The sequence below is a fragment of the Mesoplodon densirostris genome, chromosome 2, assembly GCF_025265405.1.
Source record: "Mesoplodon densirostris isolate mMesDen1 chromosome 2, mMesDen1 primary haplotype, whole genome shotgun sequence".
NCBI classification, from domain to species: Eukaryota; Metazoa; Chordata; class Mammalia; order Artiodactyla; family Ziphiidae; genus Mesoplodon; species Mesoplodon densirostris.
This window is the reverse complement of record NC_082662.1, coordinates 163,540,552-163,560,737: the sequence shown is the minus strand read 5'-3', so window position 1 is coordinate 163,560,737 and position 20,186 is coordinate 163,540,552. Positions and strand designations below refer to the sequence as shown.

At 39.3% G+C, this 20,186-nt stretch overlaps 1 protein-coding gene across 1 annotated transcript in view; it reads left to right on the top strand.

The window, feature by feature from the left end:
- Positions 1-20,186, top strand: part of MROH9 (maestro heat like repeat family member 9) — a 92,800-nt gene that overhangs the window by 59,419 nt on the left and 13,195 nt on the right. The window contains exons 10-16 of the mRNA XM_060078641.1: positions 7,695-7,849; positions 10,408-10,573; positions 11,747-11,889; positions 13,137-13,274; positions 14,847-14,967; positions 17,273-17,410; positions 19,519-19,695. Of these exons, the coding sequence (XP_059934624.1) occupies positions 7,695-7,849; positions 10,408-10,573; positions 11,747-11,889; positions 13,137-13,274; positions 14,847-14,967; positions 17,273-17,410; positions 19,519-19,695 (1,038 nt within the window). The remainder of the gene's footprint in view (positions 1-7,694; positions 7,850-10,407; positions 10,574-11,746; positions 11,890-13,136; positions 13,275-14,846; positions 14,968-17,272; positions 17,411-19,518; positions 19,696-20,186) is intronic.

Sequence of the window (20,186 nt, the reverse complement as noted above, 5' to 3'; positions counted from 1 at the left end):
TGACAAACTTCAGTACTCATTTATGATTAAAAAAATCTCCAGAAAGTGGGCATAGAGGGAACCTACCTCAACATAATAAACGCCATATATGACAAACCCACAGCAAACATCATTCTAAATGGTGAAAAACTGAAAGCATTTCCTCTAAGATCAGAAACAAGACATGGATGTCCACTCGCACCACTATTTTTCAAGATAGTTTTGGAAGTCCTAGCCATGGCAGTCAGAGAAGAAAAAGAAATAAAAGGAATACAAATTGGAAAAGAAGAAGTAAAACTGTCACTGTTTGCAGATGACATGATACTCTACATAGAGAATCCTAAAGATGTCACCAGAAAACTACTAGAGCTAATCAATGAATTTGGTAAAGTTGCAGGATACAAATTTAATGCACAGAAATCTCTTGCATTCCTATACACTAATGATGAAAAATCTGAAAGAGAAATTAAGGAAACACTCCCATTTACCACTGCATCAAAAAGAATAAAATACGTAGGAATAAACCTACCTAGGGAGAAAAAAGACCTTTATGCTGAAAACTATAAGACACTGATGAAAGAAATTAAAGATGATACGAACAGATGGAGAGATATACCATGTTCTTGGATTGGAAGAATGAATATTGTGAAAATGACTACACTACCCAAAGAAATCTACACATTCAGTGCAATCCCTATCATATTACCAATGGCATTTTTTTACAGAACTAGAATAAAAAATCTTAAAATTTGTATGGAGACACAAAAGACCCCAAATAGCCAAAGCAGTCTTGAGGAAAAAAAAAACGGAGCTGCAGGAATCAGACTCCCTGACATCAGACTATACTACAAAGCTACAGTAATCAAGGCAATACGGTACTGGCACAAAAAGAGAAAGATAGATCAATGGAACAAGATAGAAAGCCCAGAGAAAAACCCACGCACCTATGGTCAACTAATCTATGACAAAGTAGGGAAGGATATACAATGGAGAAAAGACAGTCTCTTCAATAAGTGATGCTGGGAAAACTGGACAGCTATATGTAAAAGAATGAAATTAGAACACTCCTTAACACCATACACAAAAACAAACTCAAAATGGATTCGAGACCTAAATGTAAGACCAGACACTATAAAAATCTTAGAGGAAAACATAGGAAGAACACTCTGTGACATAAATCACAGCAAGATCTTTTTTGATCCACCTCCTAGAGTAATGGAAATAAAAACAAAAATAAACAAATGGCACCTAATGAAACTTCAAAGCTTTTGCACAGCAAAGGAAACCATAAACAAGACGAAAAGACAACCCTCAGAATGGGAGAAAATATTTGCAAACGAATCAATGGACAAAGGATTAATCTCCAAAATATATAAACAGCTCATGCAGCTCAATATTAAAAAAACAAACAACCCAATCCAAAAATGGCCAGGAGACCTAGATAGATATTTCTCCAAAGAAGACATACAGGTGGCCAAGAAGCACATGGAAAGTTGCTCAACATCACTAATTATTAGAGAAATGCAAATCAAAACTACAATGAGGTATCACCTCACACCAGTTAGAATGGGCTTCATCAGAAAACCTGCAAACAACAAATGCTGGAGAGAGTGGGGAGAAAAGGGAACCCTCCTGCACTGTTGGTGGGAATGTAAATTGATACAGCCACTATGGAGAACAGTATGGAGGTTCCTTAAAAAACTAACAATAGAATTACCCTATGATCCTGCAATCCCACTACTGGGCTTATACCCAGAGAAAACCATAATTCAAAAAGACACATTCACCCGAATGTTCATTGCTTCACTATTTACAATAGCCAAGTCATGGAAGCAATCTGAATTCCCATCAACAGACAAATGGATAAAGAAGATGTGGTACATATATACAATGGAATATTACTCAGCCATAAAAAGGAACGAAATTGAGTCATTTGTTGAGACATGGATGGATCTAGTGACTGTCATAGAGAGTGAAGTAAGTCAGAAAGAGAAAAACAAATATCGTATATTAACGCATATATGTGGAACCTAGAAAAATGGTACAGATGAACTGGTTTGCAGGGCAGAAATTGCAACACATATGTAGAAAACAAACATATGGACACCAAGAGGGGAAAGCGGTGGGCGGTCGGGGTGATGGTGTGATGAATTGGGCGATTGGGTTTGACATGTATACAGTGATGTGTATAAAACTGATGACTAATAAGAACCTGCTGTATAAAAATAATTAATTAAAATTCAAAAATTAAAACAAAAAAAAACTCCCAACCAACAAAAGGCCCAGTGCAGATGGCTTCACAGGTAAATTATACCAAACATATAGAGAAAATATCTATACTGCTGAAACTGTTCCCAAAAAATTGCAGAGGAAGGAACACTTCAGAGCTCATTCTATAATACAAAGCTACAGTAGTCAAAACAGTATGGTCCTGGCACAAAAACACACATATAGATCAGTGTAACAGGATAGAAAGCCCAGAAATAAACCCACCTATGGTCAATTAATATATGACACAGGAGACAAGAATATACAATGGAGAAAAGACAATCTCTTTAACAAGTGGTGCTGAGAAAACTGGACAGCTACAAGTAAAAGAGTGAAATAGAACATTCTCTGACACCATATAAAAATACAAACTCAAGGGCCTCCCTGGTGGCGCAGTGGTTAAGAGTCCGCCTGCCGATGCAGGGGATACGGGTTCGTGCCCCGGTCTGGGAGGATCCCATATGCCGCGGAGCGGCTGGGCCCGTGAGCCATGGCCGCTGGGCCTGCGCGTCCGGAGCCTGTGCTCCGCAACGGGAGAGGCCACAACAGTGAGAGGCCCACATACCGCAAAAAGAAAAAAAAAAAAAAAAATACAAACTCAAAATGGATTAAAGACCTAAATGTAAGACCAGATACTATAAAACTCCTAGAGTAAACCATAGGCAGAACACTCTTCGACATAAATCTCAGCAATATCTTTTCAGATCAGTCTCCTAGAATAATGGAAATAAAAACGAAAATAAACAAATGAGATCTAATTAAATGTAAAAGTTTTTGTACATCAAAGGAAACCATAAGCAGAACAAAATACAACCTACAGAATGGAGAAAATATTTGGAAATGATGCAACCAAAAAGAGATTCATTTCCAAAATATACAAACAGCTCATGCAGCTCAATATCAAAAAAAAACAACAAATAACCCAATCAAAAAATGGGCAGAAGATCTAAATAGGCATTTCTCCAAAGAAGATATACAGATGGCCAACAGGCAGATGAAAAGATGCTTAATATCACTAATTATTAGAGAAACGCTAATGAAAACTACAATAAAGTATCACCTCACACCATTCAGAATGGCCATCATCAAAAAGTCTACAAATAGGGACTTCCCTGGTCGTTCAGTGTTTAAGAATCCTCTGGCCAATGAGGGGGACATGGGTTCAAGCCCTGGTCCAAGAAGATCCCACATGCCATGGAGCAACTAAGCCCATGCACCACAACTACTGATCCTGCGCTCTACAGCCCGCAAGCCACGACTACTGAGCCCGCAAGCCACAACTACTGAGCCCACGTGCAGCAACTACTGAAGCCCACAAGCCTAGAGCCCATGCTCCGCAAGAAGAGAAGCCACTGCAGTGAGAAGCCCACACACCGCAACAAAGAGTAGCCCCGGCTTGCTGCAAGTACAGAGAGCTCACATGCAACAATGAAGACCCAATGCAGCCAAAAATAAATAAATTTATTTCAAAAAAACAGTCTACAAATAATAAATGCTGGAGAGCGTATGGAGAAAACGAACCCTCCTACACTCTAAGTGGGAATTTAAATTGGTGCAGCCACTGTGGACAACAGTATGGAGGTTCTGTAAAAAACTAAAAATGGAGTTACCAGATGATCCAGAAATCCCACTTCTGGGCATATATCTAGATAAAACTATAATTCAAAAAGTAACATGCAGGGCTTCCCTGGTGGCACAGTGGTTGAGAGTCCACCTGCCAATGCAGGGGATACAGGTTCGTGCCCCATTCCGGGAAGATCCCACATGCTGTGGAGCGGCTGGGCCCATAAGCCATGGCCACTGAGCCTGAGTGTCCGGAGCCTGTACTCCACAACGGGAGAAGCCACAACAGTGAGAGGCCTGCGTACCGCCAAAAAAAAAAAAAAAAGTAACATGCACCCCAATATTCATTGCAGCACTATTTACAATAGCTAAGACATGGAAGCAACCTAAATTTCCATCAACAGATGAATGGATAAAGAGGTGTGGTATATATATATACAATGGAATATTACTCAGACGTAAAAAAGAATGAAATGATGCCATTTGCAGCAACATGGATGGACCAAGACATTATCATACTAAGTGAAGTAAGCCATACAAGTAAGAGAAACATCATATGATATTGCTTATATGTGGAATCTAAAAAAAAACACACAAATGAACTTATTTACAAAGTTGAAAGTGACTCAGATATAGAAAGCAAAACTTATGGTTACCAAAGGGGAAGTTGGAGGGAAGGATAAGTAGGAGGTTGGGATAAATATATTTATACTACTGTAGATAAAATAGATAATCAACAGGGATCTACTGTATAGAACAGGGAACTATACTCAATATTTTGTAATAACCTATAAGGAAAAAGAATCTGAAAAAGAATTACTGAAGTACCGTGATGTATACCTGAAACTAACACAACATTGTAAATCAACTATATTTCAATAATAATTTTTTGGATTAAAGACCTAAATGTAAGGTCAGACACTATCAAACTCTTAAAGGAAAACATAGGCAGAACACTCTATGACATAAATCACAGCAAGATCCTTTTTGACCCACCTCCTAGAGAAATGGAAATAAAAACAAAAATAAACAAATGGGACCTAATGAAACTTCAAAGCTTTTGCACAGCAAAGGAAACCATAAACAAGACCAAAAGACAACCCTCAGAATGGGAGAATATATTTGCAAATGAAGCAACTGACAAAGGATTAATCTCCAAGATTTACAAGCAGCTCATGCAGCTCAATAACAAAAAACAAACAACCCAATCCAAAAATGGGCAGAAGACCTAGAAAGACATTTCTCCAAAGAAGATATACAGATTGCCAACAAACACATGAAAGAATGCTCAACATCATTAATCATTAGAGAAATGCAAATCAAAACTACAATGAGATATCATCTCACAGCAGTCAGAATGGCCATCATCAAAAAATCTACGAAGAATACATGCTGGAGAGGGTGTGGAGAAAAGGGAACACTCTTGCTCTGTTGGTGGGAATGCAAATTGATACAGCCACTATGGAGAACAGTATGGAGGTTCCTTAAAAAACTAAAAATAGAACTACCATACGACCCAGCAATCCCACTACTGGGCATATACCCTGAGAAAACCATAATTCAAAAAGAGTCATGTACCAAAATGTTCATTGCAGCTCTATTTACAATAGCCAGGACATGGAAGCAACCTAAGTGTCCATCATCAGATGAATGAATAAAGAAGATGTGGCACATATATACAGTGGAATATTACTCAGCCATGAAAAGAAACAAAATTGAGATATTTGTAGTGAGGTGGATGGAACTACAGATGTCATACAGAGTGAAGTAAGTCAGAAAGATAAAAACAAATACCGTATGCTAATACATATATATGGAATCTAAGGGAAAAAAAAAAACAGGTCATGAAGGACCTAGGAGTAAGATGGGAATAAAGACACAGACCTACTAGAGAATGGACTTGAGGATATGGGGAGGGGAAGGGTAAGCTGGGACAAAGTGAGAGAGTGGCATGGATATATATACACTACCAAACGTAAAATAGATCGCTAGTGGGAAGCAGCTGCATAGCACAGGGAGATCAGCTCGGTGGTTTGTGACCACCTAGAGGGGTGGGATAGAGAGGGTGGGAGGGAGGGAGACGCAAGAGGGAAGAGATATGGGAACATATGTATATGTATAACTGATTCACTTTGTTATACAGCAGAAACTAACACACCATTGTAAAGCAATTATACTCCAATAAGATGTTAAAAAAATAATTTGTAATAAAAGAATAAAGCCAGAAAACAAGGAAAAAATAAAACTAACTTGGAGCCTATAAAGAAAATTTGAAAGATTATGATTCAGTGTTTACCATTCTAGTCCATTCCCTCAACACATAGTTCACTCCTTCAAAATATAGATTCATATCTCCTTTAATTGTCAAAATGTTTGGGGAAGTATATTGTTCTGTTGTTATTCTGTTCCATTATTTTGACTTTCTTTTTAAAGGACTCGAATTATATTGTACATATGCTTTTTGAATTGAGCTTATATGTTTTATGCAATAAAGTCTACCCAACCAAAATAAACCTTTTTAAAAAAAAATGGGTATTCTCCCACTATCCATAAATGCATAGATTGGGAGGCAGCCAAGATGGCAGAATAGGAGGACCCTCAGCTCACCTACTCCAACAGGTACACCAAAATTACAACTATTTACAGAGCAACTATTGACGAGAAAGACCAGAAAACTAGCAGAAAAAAATCTACAACTAAAGCTGTAAAGAAGGAAGCACAATGAGATGAGTAGGAAGGGCAGAGACACTGTAGAGTCAATATCCACACCCCCAAGGAGGCAACCCACAAACAGGAGGATAATCACAATTTCAGAGGTTCTGCCCAAGGAGCAAGGGGTCTAAACCCCACATCGGGCTACCCAGCCTGGGGGTCCTGCACCAGAAAGATGGGCCCCCAGAACATCTGGCTTTGAAGGCCTGTGGGGCTTGCTTTCAGGAGAGCCAGAGGGCTGTAAGAAACAAAGACTTCACTCTTAAAGGGGACATAGTAAACCTCACATGCTCCACAAGACCCAGGGCAGAAGCAGTAATTTGAAAGGAGCCTGGGTGAGACCCACTTACTGATCTTGGAGAGCCTCCTAGAGAGGCAGGAGGCAACTTGGACTCACCTGGAGACATAGACGCTGGTGAGTAATAGGGATGAAATGTACAGTGTGGGAAACATATATAATCAAGAATAATATAATATCTTTGCACAGTGACAGATGGTAACTACACTTACCGTGGTGAACATTTTGTAATGTATAGAAATACAGAATCACTATGTTCTGCACCAGGAATTAACATAGTGTTATAGGTTAATTATACTTCAAAAATAAATAAACAAACCCATTGAAAGGGAGATCAGATTTGTGGTTACCAGAGGCTGGTGGGAGGGGTAATTTCCAGTTAGAAGATAAATAAGTACTAGGGATATAATGAACAGCATGATAAATGTAGTTAACACTGCTTTATGTTATATATGAAAGTTATTGAGAGAGTAAATCCTAAGAGTTCTCTTCATAAGGAAATATTTTCTTTTTCTTTTATTTTGTATCTATATGAGGTGATAGAGGTTTACTAAACTTATTGTGGTAATAATTTCACGATATATGTAAGTCAAATAGTTATGCTATACACTTTAAACTTATACCTTGCTTTATGACAATTATATCTCAATAAAATCAGAAGAAAAAAATAAATGCATGTTTATTTCTCATCCAAATAAACATTTTCATTGTATAGTAATGCACATAAATATGCTTTCCTCTAGTGCTTATTTGTGTGTTAACTGCTGCCTTGGTCATTCTGAGAGGGACTGAATTCTTTTGTCTAAGAAACGCCTCGATTAGAGGTGGCTGTGCAACGAGAGACTCTTGTTGACCTGTGAAATTGCTTTTCCAGGTGTCTAAAATTGTGGATGTTATTTATAAGCAATTGTGTGGAAATGTTTCTCCCATTTTGAAGCAAGTTATGTTGAGGGTCATTACCCTGTTGACACGTACTTCACCGAAGAAGGTCATCTTTCAACTTATGGACTACCCAGTCCCAGCAGACAAGTAAGGCCCCTCTCACCCCTTCCACAGAGTTTGTTCAGTCTCCATAGTCAGACAGACCTGAACAAATCAGATCTGGTTTCTTTTTTTCTGAAAGAGAATATCTATTTTTGTACCACATAGGATGATTGTAAGTCTTAAATAAGATCATCTATAGTATTCATATCTTTGTAAAATATGTGGCACACAGTAGACCATCAAGAAATCATAATTGTTGCTATTATTTATCTGAGGACTTAAATTGTGTTCTGCTGCATATCCCACATTGAAAAACCTCTTCTCAAAGTTATAATGGTTTTTTCCCCACATGTGATAAAATTCATAGTCTTTTTTTCTTATTTATGAAGGACAGACATATTTCCAACCACCAATAAAATAATAAAACATTTAAAATTCCCAGGTATAATTGGGAATTTTACCTGTCCTTGTCCCTTAACTGTTTATTTGAAATTCATGATCCAGGGTCATGAGAAATATTTAAGAAGAAAGTATGCTAAGGTGAGCCTACGTGACACTATGACTCTAACAGCCACGTTAGAGGAGCTTATTAAATCACACCACTGCATTTCTGTAGTTTGTACACTGGAAGGGAAGGTATTATTTCTCTACTATTAACAATATAAAAGGCAGGATATTACATTATGGAAAGGATTCAGGCTTTGGAAACAAATGAAAATCAATTGCATCCCAGCCTTGACCCTTATATCCTGTGTGACATCGTGTAAGTTTCATAAACTCCTTGATCCTCAATTTCCTCAACTATGAAATGAGGAAAGTTCTTTTCATCTATAAAGCTGTTATATGGATTAAATTAGTTAATGTCTGTAAGAGGGCAATGAAATCAACAAAATACTAAACCAATTATATGACCGACTTTCTATTTCCAACTTAAAGATTGTATTTTTTAGGAAGCTTAAACTCACAAGGTATTTTACTATTCAGAAAATTCTTGGAAACTAAAAATATTCATAAGACTCAGTGTTTTCTCATTCAGGAACTAAGTACCCACTGTGTGTAAAGTATTACCAGCCTTCAAGCATTCTGTTGAGGAGAGTGAATATACCCACATGGATATAAGATAAAAGCTGCCAATGAATCCGTTACAAACAGTGTGTACTGAGGAGGTACAGAAAGCAAACACAATTAGAATTAGGTGAAAATTAAAATAGTCACTAGCATATCTTGTGTAATAGTAGGTGAGGATTGAGGTGGAAAAACTGGGATTTGTAGGTAAGCTTAAACAGAGAAACAGAAAGAAGGTGTGATCAAGAGGTAAGAGAGGGCTTCCCTGGTGGTGCAGTGCTTGAGAGTCCGCTCGCCGATGCAGGGGACGCGGGTTCGTGCCCCGGTCTGGGAATATCCCACATGCCATGGAGCGGCTAGGCCCGTGAGCCATGGCCGCTGAGCCTGCTTGTCCGGAGTCTGTGCTCTGCAACGGGAGGGGCCACAACAGTGAGAGGCCCGTGTACCGCAAAAAAAAAAAAAAAGAGGTAAGAGAATGAGACAGGGCTTGAGAAATTTGATGTCCATGTGGTTCTAAGCATGGTACTATGAATAAGCCCTGCAGATAAAAGCAATTGAGTACTGGGGTTCTAGAGAGATAGGTGTGTCCATGTTCTGAGGGACCAGACCCCCACATTAGGAACCTAAATGCAAAGAGAAAGAACGACAGAGTTCAGAACCCAGCATGGCTTGACACATAGCAGTTTTTAAGATGAGCAATAGTAAGAATAATCTTGAAGTGTGACAGGTATGTAGGGAAAGGAGCTTGGGAATTGGAGATTGAGAAGCCAGGGTTCTAGTTACATCTGTGTCACTGACTATATGTGTGACATTTGGGAAAATGGCTTAGTCTTTTGTTGGTTTTTTTTTTGTGGTACGCGGGCCTCTCACTGTTGTGGCCTCTCCCGTTGCGGAGCACAGGCTCCAGACGCGCGGGCTCAGCAGCCATGGCTCATGGGCCCAGCCTCTCCACGGCATGTGGGATCTTCCCGGACCGGGGCACGAACCCACGTCCCCTGCATCGGCAGGCAGGCTCTCAACCACTGTGCCACCACGGAAGCCCTAGTTTTTAAATTTAATTTTCTAATTTTTAAGTTATGTAGTTTTTTTAAAATTTAGTTAGCTTTTTACCTAGTTTTTTTAATTGATATATTTATTTATATATTAATTTGTATTTCCGTACCAGTTTTTAAATCCTCTATTATCCCAGGACAAACAAGGTCACAAGGTGGGAGGGAAGAGTATGGAGTACAGAAAGCTGACCAGTTCCTGATATTGAGCTGGACAGATATTTAAATTGCAGTAGGAAATGAACTTGCAGACTTACCGTCTTTATTTTCCACAAGACCATATTGAAATTCTTCCTCTGTTTTCAAGGACAAGAAACTTAATGGGATCATTTGGAAATGGGAATATCAGTTAGTTTTGGACTTGTCTGCAGTTTCTTTGCACTGTAAAGATGTAAAACCAAGACTCTTTTCCTGATTTGTGTCACAGTGTTGAGTAGGAAATGAAAAACGTATGATTTTCATTATCGGGGATGGGGGCTGTGTTTGCAGCACTCTGATACTGATGTGGCAGGCGGCTGGCTCTGAGTCAAGTGTGGCTCCACTTGTGCTGAAGACAATCTTGTTGATACTGAAAGAAAAGCCTGAGGCAACGGAAGAAAGAAGAGCGGGAAGAATATATTTCTCTCTTGACACGACTAACATGATGTCCATGGCGGTAAATAATACAATGAGTGTTTCTTTTTCCTGGTGGTGTTTTCTTAGTCGTGAAAATCCCTATCTGCTCACAGCCTCAGCCATACTTCCTTGAACACAATCTGGCTCTCCTTCATTCATTCATTCATTCACTCAACACATATTTATTGAGTGCCTACTACATGCCACACCTCGATCATGAAGCTTACATTCTTGTAAGAGACACAGACAATGAACCAAAAAAATGTGTTATGTGTCAGATGATATAAAGCTTAGAAGAGATATAAAGTGGGGTGGGGAAAAGAAAGTGGCAGGGAAGGTTTAGGTAAATTGGTCAGGGCAGGTCTTTCTGCTGTAGTGACATCAAATCAGAGACCTCAATGAGGTGACGGAGTGATCCTTGCAGATAATCTGGGCATGAGAGTTCTAGACAGAGAGAAGGGCAAAAGCCACGTGGTGACGGGAGCTTACCTGGTATATCAGTGAAGCAAGGAGGCCAAAACATCTGGAGAGTAACTGAGCAAGAGTGAAGGTGTAGGAGATGGTATCAGAGAGGCAGCCACCAGCCAGATCACACAGACTCTTGATAGGCATGTGAAGGCCAAATCTCATTTGTGTCCATCATTATATATCTCCCAAGCACCCACATCACCACTCCTGGGAGTAAATTCAAGTCTGACAGAGATATAATAGGGGAAAAAATGGATAATGCTCCACAAATGTGAGGTGATGAGATGTGTTTCTCTGATAGAGTGGGTATTGTAGTGGTCAGTAGACCAAACAATTTGTTAGTGACCTGGCATGCCCTTCCTTAAATATTTCACTGCCCTGGATTGTTGAAGCTCTGGGGGGACCTGGGTTACTGGTAAGACTATTTTTCATGACCACATAGGCATGGAGCCTTGGGAGGTATGCCTTCCTTGAGAATCAGCTTGCATCCTGCTGGTTTGGCAACCAGGCACTGTTGATAGTGATTTGGGAGCCCATGGCCAGAGAATGCTTGGTGCAGTTCCTGCTTCATAATGGACTGCGTAACTGTTATTGAAAGAATGAATACACATGCATGCTTCAGGCTTCCTTCAAGGAATTTGGGGGAGGAGTTGCAGAGTCCCTGCCTTTCCACCCACCTCACCACTGCTGACTGGGTTTAAAGGGAGATGGTTACATTCTTGACTCCTTTTTCCTTCCCTTATAGGCATCCCAGGCCCTGTGCACACTGCTGACTATTCATTCTTACAAGAAAGCGGTGGCCCAGTTTTTCCCCCAGCTCTTGATGGCCCTCATATTTCAACTCTTTTACACCAGCAACCTGAGACTGATGACAGAAGACAGGACTATGTGAGATACTAGTGGTATAAGAAATGAGCTTCCAGCTGTCAAATATTTCTACTCCCTTGGGATCATGTGCAACTATATAATCCCTTGTGCAGTATATTCATTTATTACAGTTTTCTCTCCTCTACAGGGTAGGATGCCTTTGGAAAAGTAACTACCCTAAGTACCTAGAAGTAAGCTGGGAGCTTCCCTGAGTGTGTATGCAGTGTATAAAAAACCACTCCCACATGGGCTTCCCTGGTGGCGCAGTGGTTGACAGTCCGCCTGCCGATGCAGGAGACACGGGTTCATGCCCCGATCTGGGAAGATCCCACATGCCGCGGAGCAGCTGGGCCCGTGAGCCATGGCCGCTGAGCCTGCGCTCCGCAATGGGAGAGGCCACAACAGTGAGAGGCCCGCATACCGCAAAAAAAAAAAAAAAAAAAAAAACCACTCCCACAGAACACGGTTTCTTCCTGCCACAAAGGGAAGCCACCAAGCAGAGAGAGAGTAGGGAGGAACAACAGGTCCAAAACCGGACATGTACTAGCTCTGCCATTTACTCTGATAGTGATCTCTCAGGGTAAATTACATGGAAGGTAAAACTAATGTGCACAAATGTGCTTTGTGAACTGTAAATTTATTTTGTGGTTGGTGATGTGATGTGTGGGCTTATGATAGCATGCAGTCATTCTGTCCACATAAGGTAAGGTTTGGCTCTTCTCTTTTGCCCAAGAGATTACGGTAAGCTTTCCTGCTCTCCAGGGAAATCAGGACCCAACTTTCTGCTATTTGCCCTCATCTGGTGTGGACTTCTAAGCCAGGCAGGACTCTAAGACACAATCAGTCCCATTAAGATATTTAATCCACTCTCTGTCTTTCAAGCAGACATACACCAAATCATCCCAAGTAGATAAGAATGTATTCTATTTATTTAAAGCATCCAAAGAAGACAATCAACAGGCACCTTTAGCATGTCTTCACATCACTTAACTTCTTTTGCTAATAAGCTTTTAATAAACTAATAAACTAATAAGCTGCTCTATGATTAATCCTAGATTTTACATGCTACAATTTCAGTTTAACCCCACATCCCATGTCCTGTTATCAGGGGAGATGAAGAGCATTTAATGGTCTTTTCCTTTGAAACACCCCCCTTTCCCAAAACTGGCATCCTGCCCAACAGAGAATGAAAAGGCAAATAATCACTTGTATCTAGTTATGTGAAGGCCACTCGCAGGTGACAACTCTCCTCTTCTTTGGGACCTTAGCTATGCTCGAGATGCACTGAGAACTCTGCTGAATTGCTCTGGACTGCAACAAGTGGATATTGCTCTAGAGAGGGAGAATTGCTGGAACCAGTTTTCCCAACCACTGTTTCATCATCATGGAGTCTACCTTGTTGCCAAGTAAGAAGAGGGGCATTGGGAAATGTTCTCCGTCTCTTTCCCACCTGTTTTATCTTTCTTCAACTAAGCCACTGTGGGAACACAGTCAATATCCACTCCAACTTCCAAATCTCTCCTAATGATCTGAATTGCCATTTGACTTCTACTTTTTCACTTATTTTGGGGGCTTTTACTTTTCCTTGCCTTGCTCTCTTACCTAGTGATATAGATACCAAATTATTCTCCCTCACAGAACAGGTTTCTCTCTCAGATATGTAGAACTAGAGGGGAATCTGCTTTGTCCTTCCTCTGTTGTTAACTGATTCCTCCTCTGCAGGCATCAGACATGTGCTCCCACTTTAAAGAGGTCTGATAAAAACCTGTACCCAATGAGACAAATTTGGGAAAGTATAATAGAAGAGGACTTTTATTTTCCTTGTACCACAAAGTAGTAGTTGTTGTTGTTGTTGTTGTTGTTTTTCTAGTTAGCCCATTAGTGAATAGCAAGCTTCTGATTATAGGAATCAGATTTTCTGATCAAGAATCACAATACATGGCCTTGACAACATAATAGACCATTTGAAGTTGTGACTGACTCAGAAAGTACAGTCTATATGGTTTCTGGGCTTTTGGTGCTTTTAAACCAACATTTTATTTGCACATAGATTTCAAGAACACATCTTAGGGCTTCCCTAGTGGCGCAGTGGTTGAGAGTCAGCCTGCTGATGCAGGGGACACGGGTTCGTGCCCCGGTCTGGGAAGATTTCACATGCCGCGGAGCGGCTGGGCCCGTGAGCCATGGCCGCTGAGCCTGTGCGTCCGGAGCCTGTGCTCCGCAACAGGAGAGGCCACAGCAGTGAGAGGCCCGCGTACCGCAAAAAGAAAAAAAAAAAAAGGATCTCCATTTTAGCAAGATCCCTAGTTGATTTGTATGCACATTCAAATTTAAGAAGCACTAGTTTAATGCTTCATCGCCTGGAATCTTCAAATTGAATCTCTGTTACATCACCCTCCCCAGTCCTGCCAATCTGATCTAGGCCAGCATGGCAGGACAGCTGTGAGCCTGGTCACTGCCCAAGTGTGTTATAGGGAATGGCTCAGTGAATCAGGCCTCACCACCTCTTCTCTTTAATAATCCAGGATAGCCTCATATTCTCTTCTTCATTATATCATTCAAAGGACGGACTTGGTCTAAAATCACAAAGGTGACCTGTGTGGCCATCTTGGATTGCCAAGATATTTACTTTGCACTATTTATGTTTTCTCCGTTTGCTCAGGCGTGGATGGGAACTTGCGGTAATATAGGGCACTCTGTACTGTGGCACAGGATAGGAGAGATTAGAAAGAGAAGTGAGGTTAAGGAAAGAGATGTTATCAGTGATCTTGGCATGTATAATTCCACAGAGTCTGCGTAGAATTCATAATGAGCCCGCAGTTTACCTTTGATTAAGGAATATTCAAGAATATCTTTCTTTTTATCTGGTGATACAAAATATGAGGATAATGTTTCCCTCTTTTCTACCATTAGCATTTGCTGCCGCAGAAAGTGTTTTCATCTTCTTTGCTAATTCAGTGCTTTATTCTTCTTTACAGAACTCTCAGTGACTACAACTTTCCACAGTTTCCAGACACCTTGCATTATCTCTACCAGCTCTCAGTGAAAGGTCCTAGAAGGTCAGAAGACAAGGTCATCACAATAATATTCCTCACTGAAGTGAGTTTTATTACGAGACTGTGAACAACCAAGTTCTCATTCCCTTTCCTTATCCAAGCTTAAATCAACTCTCTAACATTTTGTCTCCCTCTCCGAATATTGATTCCTACCAAAAGTTAAGACAATAACAGATATCTGAAGCTGAGGGGTGTAAGGCGAAGGTAGATTTGAGTTATGAGAGGGTTATCCCTTTAGACTGTTTCAGGAGTTGGCCTTTGTAGTTTCCTAGGGGGTGTGGATTTGCAAAAACTAATTATTTTTGTAGTCCTAGTTCATATTTCTCTACAAGCTTCTTAAAGTATATAGGGAGAATTAAGTTTACTAAAGGTGGTAGGCAACATCTAGTGTCTAAACGATACTTCAGACTGTCTAGGGGAAAAAAGGAATGGGCTAAATAACTGGGTAACCTGAAGATATAGAACTATATTTCTTTGTATATGAATATTACATCAAATATTGGAATGCCATACCAGAGTCAAGCAAATTGAGGCAGTACTTTTGCTTACAAAAGGCATGTAAAAAGTTCTATAAATTGAAATTATCTGAGTCAAATCTAATTTTCCATAAGAGTAATATATAATAAGGAAGTACTGATCTAAGGTATGATGCCAAATATTTCCAAAAGTTTGACATTTCAAACTTCATGTCAAAATAGTTAATAAACTATAAAAGGCATACCCATACACTATACTATATACTTCTAAAGCTTTCACAAGGATACATGAATTAGTTTAACTTAACATTGCAGTAGCAAATCACCAGTATTTTTCTAACTTGCTTAATCCATTTGAACTTCTCATTATTTTATTATGTGACTCATTATTTTTACTGTACTACCCTTTAAGTATGTACAAACACCAAATGGGTCTAAACATGAGATACAAAATCCCTCCCATAAAATACTAAATATAAAAGAAATTTACAAACTACATAAGATTTATGTAAGCATCATTAATATACCTAGATGGAAACCTAGTTGCCTCTCTCATCATGAATATAATGCTTCCTGCTACTGGAGACTGGCATGCCTGTCCTTCCAGGAACTCAGCAATGACCACGCTCTCCCACCACTTTCTCTGTTTAGAATTTCTGGGCAATTGCCAACTTTCCAGTTCAACTGTGAAGTCCCTTGGCCTTTTGTTGTTCTGAACACACAATCTATGCATTTTACCTTATTTTGGTCTTATCAGCCAGTGATATCTAAGATAGTATTACCAATGCTTATGCCATTTATTTATATATATTTGTTATTTCTAGTTTTCTACTGATATAAATAGCAATCACGTTCTACTGATATAAATAGTAATCAAGTTTACATCTTTGTGCCTAAATCTTCTTTCTTTTGGTATTTTAGATTATTTCCTTATAATAGATTCCAAGAATCTGAAATAATAACCAAAGGGTATAAACATTCTCAAGGCTAAGGATTTTTAATGCCAAACTGCTATCTGGAAAGCAGTGCCAATCAGAGCTCCCCACACAGCTCATGGGTATGCTTACCCCCACGGCACTCTCGCCACCATAAACAAGCTTTCCAGTGTGAGAGGCAGACGTGATGTCCTGTGGGGTGATTTGATTTGTACTTATTGTTTAAAATTTTAGAGAGTTTAAACATTTTAAAAATATTATTATTTATAAATTAAAGTTCCATATTATGAACAACCTGATCTTTCCTTTACCTATTTAAGTATTATGATCTTAGTGTCTCAGTGAATTGTATGTTTCTCTCTCTCTCTCTCTCTCTCTCACACACACACACACACACACACACACATATACACACCCCAAAGATTTGTGAAAGATCAAGTAACATATGAACACTGTGCTTTGTACATCCTTAGTGAGATAAATTGCAAGGACAAAAAACATCTGTAGAGAAATATTTATTTTTCCTCAGGAGGTTTATTGATGTTATATGTGTTGATATCATAATTTTAAGACTACTGTATGCATTATATGGTAGAAAATGAATAAGTAAACATATTAATGCTATTAGGTACCAAGGTTTTCCAGGTAAGAGAAAGATGAGGCAACATAAAAGTATAAAAAGTTAACATAAACTCTGTTATTCCACATGTGAAAATTTCTTTCATCATATATATAAAACAAAGCATGTATTTCCTATTCCGTCTGCTATTTCTCCTTCCCTCTATGGGCACAGAAATATATGTAAAAATATGTGTAAGTATTTAGAGTTTTAGTGTGATTTGTGTTTGTTTTACTGAAGATGTCTTGATTTTTATGACTGAAGCAAAAACAATGCCTGGCCATTACTCTGCCTATGAACTTAACTGTTTTCTTTTAGCTTCTCAATAATTTCTTCAAGGACCCACTCCCAGAAGAATTTTTGGCTCTCCTCAGAAACTGGGTCAATGACTCTGATCCTGCAATTAGCAAACTGAGCCTTCAGAAAATTGCCAGCATGGCACCAGTTATCAATGAGGTATGTGTGTGTGTGATTTGTGTCTGCCAGCACCATCGAAGTCATAATCTGAGATTTGGTATAATTCAGTATCCTTACTGACAAAACATTGATTATTTTTTAGTTTATACATCACTAACACAATATCAAAGCTGAGTGTTTTATCAATAAGGAAACTGGGTTGAATGAAAAGGATGTGTTAAGTCAATTTATTGGCTTTATCGCCTTATTTATATTTTTCCCAGAAAATCACTCATTACACTCAGGATTTATCAGCATTGCTCTACATGAACACTCTTGTTACACTCTAAACCACACATACGTTATTTTCCACTCCAACATACACACATGCATACACATTAATTCCTGTCTCAGAGCACTCGCTCAAGCTTTTTCTTCCTTTATACCACTTTCCTCCTTCACCCATTCACATTTTTCTTATTTTCCAGTGATCAGCTCAAGTCAAATTTCACTGGATATTCTGGTCTCTAGCAGCCTCATCCCTTTCAGGGCCGCACCAGCTATAAGCACTTGCTTATATAATATTTCATATTTATGGCTCTCTACCTATGACTCTTGAACCAACAGCATCAGAGTCTCTTGGAAATTTGTTAAAAATGCACACTGTCGGGCTTCCCTGGTGGCGCAGTGGTTGAGAGTCCGCCTGCCGATGCAGGGGACACGGGTTCGCGCCCCGGTCCGGGAAGATCCCACATGCTGCGGAGCGGCTGGGCCCATGAGCCATGGCCGCTGAGCCTGTGCGTCTGGAGCCTGTGCTCTGCAACGGGAGAGGCCACAACAGTGGGAGGCCTGCGTACCACAAATAAATAAATAAATAAATAAATGCACACTGTCAGGCCCTATCACAGGCCTATGGAATCAGAAATCCTGGGGGTTGTGCCCACCAATCTATGTTTTCAAAAGTCCTCCCAGTAATTCTAATGCAGGTTGAACTTGAGAACTACTGTCCTATATCATTTCCCACTAAGTCATGTGAATACTTCTTGCCTTCCAGGAAGAGTGTGTCAACACATATGCCTATGTGTTGTAATTCTTTTGTAAATTTCACAGTAGCTTGCACAATGCTGAGACTGTAGATATTCCATAAATTATTACTGATTTAATAATAAATTTAATAATAAATCCTAGTATATCCATTAAGCATAGTCTCTGAAACCTTAAAGCCTGTCAGTGGGTGCTCATTTTGCATTTAGAACAAAATGAGCCATAGTTTATTTGCTTTAGATAAATCATACAAGTCAATAATATGTATTGAGAACAGAAAGTTATTTATTGCCTTGTCTAGTCCTCTTACCAATGCGATTAACAAAGTGACAAAGTTGTCTAGGAAAGTGGGAGAGAAACAGTGGAGAGGGATCTGTATTGAGGTTTCATGTACTATGTATTGGTAAAGACTCCAGCCAGACACAAGTGTCCTCTGGCTGTTATTTTGGCAAATATTATTTATTTTACTTCCTTTCTTTCCAGCCTTTCTTTCACTCCTTTTGTGTGTCCTTTTCATGCTTTAATTGCCTGATACTCTGCTTGTCTCTGATCTGCAATTGATGCCTATGACCTAGCTCAGCAGCTCAGTGGTTCTCATGTCCAAACAGGTCATTGTCACCTAGTTTTGAGGTTATACTGCCAATGGTGTGTTGGTAAATGTTTAAACAAGCAGCTCTGTGAAAATAAGACCAATTTCTCTGGTGTAAATACTCGCACTATGGATGATTTCAATCTATCAAAGGGATATCAGTAGACATGGATTTGGGAGGAGATGCACAGTAGCGCATCATTATTTAATATCCCTACCATACAGGTACAATACATGTAAATAACCTCAAAGGCATAAAAGAGCAAAATGCAGCAAAAGAACAGGAAGTGATGAGTCTTGAGTATTTATTACCATTGTTTTTATTTATTTCTAAATTTATAAAATTTAATTTTTAATAGTGACTTTTTTTTAATGATCAGCTTGCAAAAGTTTTGACAATTTGGCAATTGACTCTTGTAAGCTAGATCCAGCACATCACTGCATACTGCCCAAACTCAGAGGTGTGCGTACCAAATGCTACCTCAAGTCTCCTTCTAGTTCTTAAATCCCACCGTTTTCTTCCTTTTATATGCAGATAGAAAATGTCTGCAGCTTATTAATATCCATCTTGGATGCCTTCCTTTCCCAAGACAAGACTGTTGTAATTCGGGCCTTGATGACCCTTCGAACGCTTTTAGACAAACTGGACAAGGTGACCTACTCCTCCCTGTGTACCAGGATTGCTTGCAGCTACTGTCCTCTGATGAATCATGTGAGTTACACAGTTAGATATGTGAGATCATTAGGTTTTATCATTAAGCTGAAGCCCCAGGTAAGGCAATACTATTACATCCCAGAATAAGTCAACAAAAGGCAGTCATTTTGTGCAGAGCTACCTTTTTTTTTTCCAGAGATAATAATATTAATCAAGTAAGCTCTATGTTTGTTTGTTTTTAAACTACACTATGAGAACCTGGAAAAGTCTGCCCATAGGAAAAAAGAATCAAAATGTAGCCTCTGTTCTTAGATGAAAGAAGAATTATAGTTTAGTGGCTGCGTTTGTTAACCCTGAATCTGGACTTCCTAGATTCAAATCCCTGTGCTGCCACTGACTAGCTGTGAAGTCTTGAGCAGGTGGTTCAGTCTCTTAGTGCATCATGTGTAAAATAGAGTGAATAGCAGGCATATTATGGGTATTAGAGTTGACATGTGTAATGCCCCAAATGAATATGATATTTTCATAGAAAACTTTAATTAGAAAGT